This window comes from Medicago sativa, chromosome 5, assembly GCF_051527215.1.
Source record: "Medicago sativa cultivar Bolivia chromosome 5, Bolivia_mono, whole genome shotgun sequence".
Classification (NCBI taxonomy): Eukaryota; Viridiplantae; Streptophyta; class Magnoliopsida; order Fabales; family Fabaceae; genus Medicago; species Medicago sativa.
This window is the reverse complement of record NC_140753.1, coordinates 72,357,829-72,368,746: the sequence shown is the minus strand read 5'-3', so window position 1 is coordinate 72,368,746 and position 10,918 is coordinate 72,357,829. Positions and strand designations below refer to the sequence as shown.

General features: G+C 34.1%; 1 protein-coding gene across 1 annotated transcript; it reads left to right on the top strand.

Moving 5' to 3' along the window:
- The first annotated feature begins 9,033 nt into the window (after positions 1-9,033).
- Positions 9,034-10,530, top strand: LOC146924712 (uncharacterized). The gene has a single exon (XM_085711887.1). The coding sequence runs from the start codon at positions 9,034-9,036 to the stop codon at positions 10,528-10,530; it is 1,497 nt and encodes a 498-aa protein (XP_085568013.1).
- The last annotated feature ends 388 nt before the right edge of the window (positions 10,531-10,918 follow it).

Sequence of the window (10,918 nt, the reverse complement as noted above, 5' to 3'; positions counted from 1 at the left end):
CATTGCTCTAAAAAAAATAGTAAAACTTAGGCTAATGTAGTTGGGGATTACACCCTATAATATCTCTCCTATGTGTCCCCACTTTCTCCCTCGTTTGCTTTTTTCTCTTTTTATTTTTTTGAGAATGTTAACCGATGCCCCAAGGGCATTAGTTAAGCAGCTAAAAGAGATAAAATTTTATTAAAATGTGGTATAATAATTAGTTAATCAAAAAAATAATTTATATTTCCAAGACAATTTTTATTCTTTTAGATTCCTTAACAAGTAAGTTCAAATAGTTCAACAACAAAGACCCTTATTTTTTCCTCCCATCCCTTTGTAAGGCAACCCCATCCACACATTCTCTTCTCCATCACGTACCCTTTGTCTGGCCTCTGTTCCATATGCTTTTTTGCTCCACCTCTCTTTTCACTTTACTTTAATTTAATCACCCACTCTTCTCTCTCTATCAGTATGTGAACGAGAGGGCAAGAAAGAACGAGAGAGAAAGAAAGTTTATCCCCCTTATTCAATTAAATAGAAAAAATGAAGAAAAAAAATCAAACCAAAATCCTTTTTGGGTACCCTCTTGATATTTGTCATGTTTGTTAAAAAAAATTAATATAGAAGGCTAACAAGTGTTTTAAAGTGTTGTATAAATTAAAAAAATTGCACCTTCTGTATAGAAATATATATTTATAATTTTGACCGGTGGATAACTTGCATGATCAAAATAAAATAAAAATTGGCATAATTCATTTTTTTTCTAACTTTTAATCCCCCACCCCCAATACAAAAATCTTGACACAATAAATTTCCGTACCAAAAGTCCTATTATTGTAGGTATAGCCCCAACTGCCCCAAGCACCTATGCCCACGGATTTTTGCCGTTGCGATAGTTTACAATGACATATTTTACTTGCTGGAAAATGCTAAAAAGCACGCCAATGCTTATTGTCAAATTTGCACGAACACCCTTTTATAAATGTCATTTAGGGTGCGTTTGGTTGCGAGAAGAAAATAAGAAGAGAGAAAGAGGTGAGAGAGAGTAAGGGAAGAGAGAAAGATGTGAGAAATAGAGTAGATTTGATGTATTGTTTGGTACAAGTGAGAGAGAAGAAAAATAGAGAAGAGAGAAGTGTTGATTATTTTTGAAAGTACAAGAATGTCCTTAAAAAAATCCTCTCATCAAATTATTTTATTTTTATTTTAATTTAATTAATTAATTGAAATGCCTCAATTATTAAACTGAGTTTATTTTATTTTTACTTAATTATAATTTAATCAATAAAATAATTAATGGTTTATTAATATTAATTAAATGAACCCAGGAAAAAAAGAAAGTCACATGATGATATAATAACAACAACATAGGCGTTCTTTCAAAAAAAAAAAAAAAACAACAACATAGGCGTGTTGCACTACATCACAAATTAAAGGGTGAAAAGGTAAAAATACTAAAATGAGCAACTTCTCTAGACTTTCTCTGCTGTTTTGGAGAGAAGAAAAAACATGTGGGCCCCATCTCAAATTTGTCTCTCTTCTCTCTTTCATGTGTGTGCCAAACAAGAGAAAATGCTAGTTTCTCCCCTATTTCTCTCTTTGATATCTCTCTCTTCAGCCTTTCTCTTCTACCAAACAAAGTGTTAGTTATTTTTTCTAATTTTGATTTGACACAAAATGACAAATTCTGCCTCTGCTGGATCTTTCTTATAAGAAAATAAGAAATCACAAAAAAACACCTCACTTCAAGATGGTTCTCCAAATCAACTTTTGCATGTGTCTTACCCCGTGGAACGTGGATTATGTATGATGTTATTGCTTTGGTAGCATTGTTTTTTTTTTCTTTTACTATATATATTGTATATGAAAAGCATCAATAAACTAAAAACAAATCCATTAATAAAGTAAATTGGGTGCTGTGGAACAAGTTGTGCTACTTTCGTGCGTTGAGTCCTCGTGCCGTATAGCAGCACCCCTGCAAGTGAGTTCCATGCGTGATACAAGTATTATACTACATAGTCCACAATTCCATATAATGATATAAAGCATTTATCAAACATAAAAACTATTTGCAATTTATAGGGTATAGACAAACATAAAATATTCATAGAAAATTTAAAGAGCCTCACACCAACATCACATGCACAACTGCGGATTTGGATATTACTTGCAGTTGAAGTCAACTACATGATCATGCAGTTTGGCTTTTAAGCACTTCTCTCTTAATCTCTTTTTTTTTTCATACAAACTTCATCTTATTATTTTTATAGTTTTACTTAAATGCAGGAATTCTCAATCCCGCACGACTGCAACCAGAATAAGTTTATGTTATGTTTTTCCATCTCCAACTTACAAAGATGTACGTTCAATGTGTCTTTCTAAAGACAACTAGACAAATAACTATTGTTTCTTCTTTTTATGTTTGCTCTAACTTATCTTTCCATGTTTTCTTCTCCATATTTCATGCCTTTGAAAGCATAATTAGATACAAAGAAAAAGAAATTCTGTATCTGCTCTCTTCACAAAATTTAATAATAAAATTGTAGACAAAATTTATATTTTCACCCTTTGAAAGCATAACAAGCAAGAAACTACCAGTCTTTTAGCTCAACAGACAATAACATTGATTAGATAGTGTTTAAATCTAAACCTCGTAACCTGTATGTGAGTTTTAGACGGAGTTTACCAATTTCGTCTGCATCAAAAAACAAGCAACTCCAAATTTTTATACGATAAATAAAAATTATAAGCACCATGCACCAACAAAAAAAAAAAATTGAGCACCTGCAATTATTGTTCAGTCTTGAAGAATATTGTTTAATCAAATGTCTATCCTTTAGATATTTTTATTCACGAAGACTTGACTTGAATCCTTGTTGATTTTATTTTCAAAGTCGAAAGCAAATAATCAAGAAGCACCCATGTGCTGGGCATAAACAAGAAGCATCAAGTATTCATGGGATATTCAACTAAAAGCAACAAAGATTAAAGTGATGTCTTTATCTTCATGGATAGAATTAAGGTTTAATTGTAATAAAAAAAAATTAAGGTTGATGTATTTGGTTGAAATTTTGGTTTATATTTAACATCAGATGAAGTAAGATTCTAAATTGTATGGTAAACTCTAAATAAGTTTACAAATAAAAAAAAATCTGATTCAATTTATAGTCTCTCATAATTTTTTCACGACCTAATTTAGTCTTTTGCACAATAATACCCACTTTAGTACCTAACGTTTTTATACATAGGACAAATTGAGCGCAGATCTGCTCCAGTTGGTAACTTGTCCAGTTTCCCAGTTTATTTTATCGATGTTTGACACGTGTTAAATTTGGTTTCCACGGTTCAGATTTAAAAACAAAATCAGTGTTGCACCGTTCTCCCTGTGTGCTCCTCTGTCTCTCTCTCTTTCCGTTTCAACGTGCATAATTCTTCCTCTTCTCTCTTCTTCTCCCATACGATGTTCTTCCTCTTCTGTGTTTCAACTGAGCTCATCCGCTTTTCTCCCTATTTTGCATTTCAACAGTGCTCAATTTCACTATTTTGATTATGTTTGATTATGTGGTTTTTTTTCCTTAAATCTTTCTGCAAAATTTGTTCCCAAATCTTTGAAAAAGGGGAAATGGAAAACATGACGACGAATCGGAGAGATTGAGATGATTGGATCTGTAGGAAATTGGAGCAGATCGGAAAGGGGTAAATTCAACGATACATTTTTGAGTTTGTATCGAAAGCGACGCGGCGAAGCACAGTTGAAACAAAGAAGAGCGGTCCAGCACAATTGAAATTTGAACCAGAAGAGAGTGAGAAGAGTGGAGGAAAGGCGAAGGAGTAGGCGGAGGAGTAGACGAAGCACTGTTGATAGGAGAAGAGGGAGAAGAATGTGTAAAGCGTAACCATGCTTCTCTGATTTTTTGTTTCAACAAAGACTAGTGTTGTTTTAAAATCTGGACCGTTGAAATCATATTTGCCACATGTCACATATCAGTCAAGCAAACCGAAAAACTGGAGCAAAAAGAAACTGGAGCAGATCTGCGCTCGGACAGATTAGTCTTTGAATCATTATAGCAAATGGACCCATTTATTTCCAGTTAAAAAATCTCAATGACTAGTTTGATTTATTTGTCGAGAATTAACTTGGATCACGAGAAAAATATAAGACTAAATTGGGTCATCACTCAAAAATTACACACAAACAATCCACTTCTTCTTTTGGGGTCATTCTTTATTGGAGAATGCTAAACAGTGTCTTGAAGACATTGGTTAGGCAATTAAAACAAGTAACTTTTTTATAAAAAATTGTGTAATTACTTCATTCATCCCTATATGTAAACTCCCTTTGGTTTTTTCACATTTCTTAAGAAAAGTTGTAACTGTAATTAATGTGTCTGTTTTTTGTGTTAATATTACCAAATTATCCTTTGTTTGTATGTGTATCGAATTTGACTTTTCAAATTTCAAAACAAGATAGTAGTATTAATTAGGGGTATGTTTAGAAAAAAAAATATATTAAATGCATCTAGTAATTTGAAAAGGAGTTTACATTTAGGGACAAAAATAAAGTCAAATGGATGCTTAGATATAGGGACGGATGGAGTATTACTTAATCTAAAGTCAAAACTTATATTTTCAGTGAAAATTTTCTATTTATATTTTCTTTAACCATTGCCCTGGGGACACTGGTTAGCAAGACCCTTATTTATTTAACATGTGGATATTTTCTTTTTCCACCCTACTCACACGTCCTCAAAAAATTTCAAAAATATCATTGAATTTTTGGATTATATAATCCAAAATGAGGCTTTGTCCTATATTTTTTTATGGAAAAATGTTTTTTTTTTTCAACAAATTCGAATTCTAAAATCCAAAAAAATAAGTATAACGGATTTAATAATTTGAACACTTCATATATATCCTACTTTGAAACATGTTGGCGGAGTTCGGAATATAAAATTTGAAGTTTTTCGTTTTTCCGAATTATGAAATATGTACGCCCTTTATACATTCTCCTTTTGCCAAACAATCATGGGAAAAACAAGTTTGGATTGTGTAGTATGAATTGCGTAAACACGTAGACTGAACATGTTTGCTACGGAGATAGTCAATTTAAAATTGTATTAATCATTTTAACCTATTGCTTTAGTGTGTTTCTTGTGTTTCAGACGACTCTGGATTAATAAAAAGGTTTTCAAACGACAATAACTGTCTCTTTCAAAATTTGATCGTAAAATCGTGAAAAAATTCCATGAACAAGACTCCCCTAGAAGAGACTATATATGGATTTCTAAGCCGAACAAATCATTTTCGGTTCAAATTATATAACGTAAACGAGAGCAAAGTAAAAATATTAGAGAACGTGCAAGAAACAAACATAGTGGAAAAATAAATTCTCTAATATGTGTTGTGCAATGACGTGACTGCAGATTGATTCAAATCTGTAACAGGTCTTTGGTGTTAGGAATATTGTTGTTCACACTTCAATGTTTGCTAAGAAACACTAGTATTTTACGAAAATAACTCTTCGGCTGTTAACTACCGATGAACTAAACCGGCGGTAGCTAACTGCCGATGTGGTTATTTTCCTGCCGCAGAGCTTAAAACCCGAAATTTTCCATCATAATGAGCACTATACAAACCTAAGCATTCCCGCGGAACCCAGTCCATGATAATACACGTTTCTAACTGATATGAAAGGAACCTATTGCTCATGTAGAATAGAACCTAGTCAATGGATTAAGTTGTGACATTGGAAGAGGAACAAGGAGACACCTAGCGGGACGAAGCAAATAAAGAGAAAAAGAGTTTCTTTTGATAGTTTTCATACTGATATGAGATGCTCTCTATGTAAAACGGGATGCGTAAATTACTATTGGTGTGTGCACATATGTTCAAGGTGCATAGAAGAGGTAGTTGCAAGAGACGGCGAGAGTGATCTTGTGGCATGTGTACTCTGTTTTGAAGAAAGAGTCACCTTTTAGAAATGAAAGGTGACGAACTGGTGGCGGAGATGGAAGTCAGCCAGAAAAGCAATATAGAAAGTGTGGTTTTTGATGGAAATTTTCAGGTTTGAAACTCCGCGGCAGTCTACTTTAGATGGAAAATAACCACATCGATATTTAACTACTGCCGATTTAGTTCATCCGTAGTTAACTGCTGAAGGGTTATTTTCGTAAAATACTGGTGTTTTTTAGCAATCATTGAAGTGTGAACATCAATATTCTGGTGTTAGCTGGGCCCTAAGTAATGAATAACTTAATGGGCCACGGCTTGTTGCACATATCCCTTTCTCCTGATTGCTTCTTTTGCATAATTGATCTATCTCCTTCCACACACACCCCCACCCCCCACCCACAAATTATATTTTTCTACATCGCATTAATTCCAAAATGAAGAGCATAGGACGTGCGCGCTTTTATATAAATATATTTAAAATGATAGAGATTTATTCGATAAAAGAAGTTAATTTCTATGCGTCGACAATGTAAAATCTTTTTATAGATGCATCTAATTAATTCACATTTTTTTTTTGAAGGATAATAATTCACATTATAATGTCACTTTTGTATGATAGTTTATAAATTATCTTCACAGATTTCTACGAGGTCTAATTTGATTCAATATATTCGTCAAAAAAAAAAAAAATCACACCGTGAGCACATAACAATTTAAAAGAATAGGTGAATACATGTGTACAATTATTTGCATATACTCCCTCCAATCAGTATTATAACATCATTTATTAAATGAACTTAAAAAGTTGATTTTTGCTTAGTGACCGGAGCGAGTATATCAAATCGATTGATACAATGGAGGATATAATTATTTACTCCCTCCGTCCCTTAATGTAACTCTCCTTTGCATTTTTCACATTTCTTAAGAAAAGTTGTCAGTGTAATTAATGTGTCTGTTTTATGTATTAATATTACTCCCTCCGGTCCTATTTATAAGAAAAAGTTGACTTTTTAGATTCATTGAGTAATTGATGTATCTTGTCTAGGATATAGACCAAATACATCCTTTATACAATGAACCAAAAAAGTCAAATGTTTCTTATAAATAGGACCGGAGGGAGTATCAAATTGTCCTTTGTTTTTATGTGTATTAAATTTGAGTACTCATATTTCAAGACAAGTTAGTAGTATTAATTAAGGGTATGTTTAGGAAAAAAGTAATGAATGCATCTAGTAATTTGAAAAGGGGGTTATATTTAGGGACAACAATAAAATCAAATGTGTGGTTACATCAAGGGACGGAGGGAGTATAATTAAAACCCATAATTAGATAAAAGACAATGGGGGACTGAAAAGCAGGGTCACAGAGGCCGGAGCTCAAGAATATTACTCCCTCCGTCCCGGAATATCTGACTCATTTACTAAAAAAAAGTGTCCCAAAATAATTGAGTCATTTCAATTTTCAATACAACTTTCATCATTCCCAGTACAATATAACTCTAATTAATACTACTTTCATCATTCTCAATTCAATAGGAGTATATTCCATTTTCCCCTTTATTTATACATTTTTTTAATCTGTGCAAAAAACCAAACTGGCTCAGATATTTCGGGACGGAGGGAGTAGCATTGAGAATGAGTTGGAAGACATCAATCAACATTTGACATTAAAACCTAAATTTACGGAAGTTGCGTGTTGTCTCAATATTGCCGTACACAGTGTCTGTGGGCCCTTTTGTAGCTAATACGGAGTATTATTTCAACATTCCAATAATTTATCCGCCATGCATTCATATCTTTTTAATACTACTACTGTTCCCTCAGTCCTGCATTCATTGCTTTTTTCACATTTCTTAAAAAAAAATTGTTAGTGTAATTAATGTGTCAGTTTTATGTGTGAATATTACAAAATTGTTCTTTGTTTGTATGTGTATTAAACTTGACTTTTCATATTTCAAGACAAGATAGTAGTATTAATTAGGGGTATGTTTAGGAAAAAAATAATAAATGCATCTAATAATTTAAAAAAGGGTTTACATTTAGGGAGAAAAATAAAATCAAATGGATACTTAGATATAAGGACGGAGGGAGTAATATCGCTTCGTTCTTATTCAAAAAAAAAGAAAAAGCATATCACTTCATTCTATTTTAATCCTTTATCATTCTAATGTTAAAAGGATTAAATTCATCTCCATTTTTTCTCTTGAATCGTGCTCTTTACCCAAATGATTTCGCTCATTCTTAAAGTAAAAGACCAAATTACCCTTACACAACTTAACATGCGCTACGTGACTTAATATGCGCAGCGTGACTTAAGTCACATAGCGTGAGTTAAGTCACGCAAAGTGCCGTTTTTAGTTCAAAACTCAGCATGCAAGCCCAAAACACCATTTTTCTTTCCCTCCACCTCCAAAAACCCTAAAAGTGCGTATTTTTGGGTCATAATCTCAACTCCAAATCATTGCAAATAGTCAGGAAACAAGTTTCAACGCTCATCAAGCATCAAAGAACAGGTTATGTATCCTCAAAACTCATCCTATTTAATGCAGTTTCTGTTTCTGCTATGAACGTGAGTTAACTCACGCCAGTGCAAATGGCAACGTGAGTTAACTCACGCACTGCATTACACTAACGCATGTTAGCATGCGTGTTTTTTTTATTTACAAATAACACTAACGCATGTTAACATGCGCAGTGTCTTTCAACAAATAACACTAACGCATGTTAACATACGTAACGTAACTTAACATACGTTAATAATTGTACTAGCGTAACTTAACATGCGTAGGGGCAATTTGATATTTTACTTTGGGAGTGAGCAAACCTGTTTGGGTAAAGAGCAGGATTCTTTAATCTTTGTTATTATAGTTGTAAAAAGTTTGTCCGTTTGAAATATAATCAATATAAAGCAACTCCTCAATTATAATTTTAGCTTGAATAATAAAAATCTTCTTATTTTGATGCTATCATTTCTTCCAAGCTTATTTTTACCACCTCATAACATTTTATTTTTTAAAAATTAATTTATAGCTTATATTTTTTCTTTCAATTTTAAATTGTTAACTTAATTCAACGTGAAACTTTGTCGAATCTCTATGACATGGACCAAATACGAAATAGTGAGAATGTTAGGTCGTTGCCCGGAAGCAACGCGCTGTATAGCTCGAGTACAGTGTCAAATGAGCAAGGGCCGCTGCATCGCCGCCAGGATGTAGTGAAAAATAAGCAAGGGTTCACACATCTTCGTGAACGGGTGCGGGTAAAGAAGCTAGTTCATGGGAGTAGGATTCGTTTTGGAACATGGAATATAGGTACTCTTACGGGTAAATCTATGGAAGTAGTAGACACTATGACTAGGAGGAGGATTAATTTTATGTGCCTACAAGAAACTAAGTGGGTGGGGAAAAAGGCGAAAGAATTAGATAGTTTAGGATTTAAACTTTGGTACACGGGCGAAGTTAGATCGAGCAATGGGGTAGGCATCATTGTGGATAAGGAGTGGAAGAAAGATATTGTGGATGTTAAAAGGATAGGAGATCAGATTATAGCCCTAAAGTTTGTAGTGGATCAAGACACCTTTAACGTAATTAGCGCTTATGCACCTCAGGTAGGATTAGAAGAACACCTTAAAGTAAAGTTTTTGGAGGAGCTAGAAGGGTTAATTCAGGATATCCCATTAAGAGAAAAGATTTCTCTAGGAGGGGATTTGAATGGGCATGTAGGGAGGGTTTTCGAGGGCGTGCATGGGGGGTATGGTCTCGGGGAGGTAAATGCGGAGGGTAATTCCATCTTAGATTTTTCATCAGCTTTTGATCTTACTATAGCAAATACGTGTTTTAGGAAAAGAGATGAGCATCTCATCACTTACAAGAGTGGGGCCTCATGTTCTCAGATCGATTTCTTTCTCATTAGGAAAATAGACAGGAAGATCTGTTTAGACAGTAAAGTCATACTTGGAGAGGGTTTAACTACCCAACATAGAGTAATGGTGATGGATGTAAGGGTTAAGAGGAGGGAAAATAGAATAGACCGTAGCAGGGCTCCGCGAATCAAGTGGTGGCATTTAAAGGGTGACAAACAAATGATATTCCAACACAAGATATCAGAGGGAGGTTTCAGGCAACCACATGGAAGCGCTAATGATATGTGGGAGAGGATGACTCATGAGATTAAGAAGGTGGCAAAAGAGACATTGGGAGAATCTAGAGGTTTTAGACCTAGGAGTAAAGAGTTTTGGTGGTGGAATGACAATATTCAGAGTAAAGTTCAGATCAAGAGAGAATGTTTTAAAGATTGGTCTAAGTGTAAAAATGTCAAAACTTGGGATAAATATAAGATAACTAGGAAAGAGGCTAAGAAGGCGGTGAGCGAAGCAAGAACTCAAGCATTTGAAGGATTATACCAATCTTTAGGTACCAAGGAGGGGGAGAAATCTATATACAAGCTTGCGAAGGGACGAGAACGAAAGACAAGAGACCTGGACCAAGTGAAGTGTATTAAGGATGAAGAGGGTAGAGTTTTGGTGCAAGAAAGAGATATTAAGGATAGATGGAAAAAGTATTTCCACAACTTATTTAATGAAGGATATGAGATCTAACCAGACACTAACATGTTAGACATCAGAGAGGAGGACCGAAACTATAACTATTATCGTCGGATTCAGGAGCACGAGGTGAAAGAAGCATTGAAAAGGATGAGTAATGGCAACGCAGTTGGGCCGGACAACATACCTATCGAAGTGTGGAAAAGTCTTGGCGATAGAGGAATTGTCTGGGTCACAAAACTTTACAACGAGATTATAAGGACGAAGAAAATGCCAGACGATTGGAGAAGAAGCACCTTAATTACAATCTATAAGAACAAGGGGATATACAACATTGCGCGAATTATAGGGGAATTAAGCTAATGAGTCATACCATGAAGTTATGGGAAAGGGTAATTGAGCGAAGACTAAGAAAAGAGACCCACGTTACGGATAACCAATT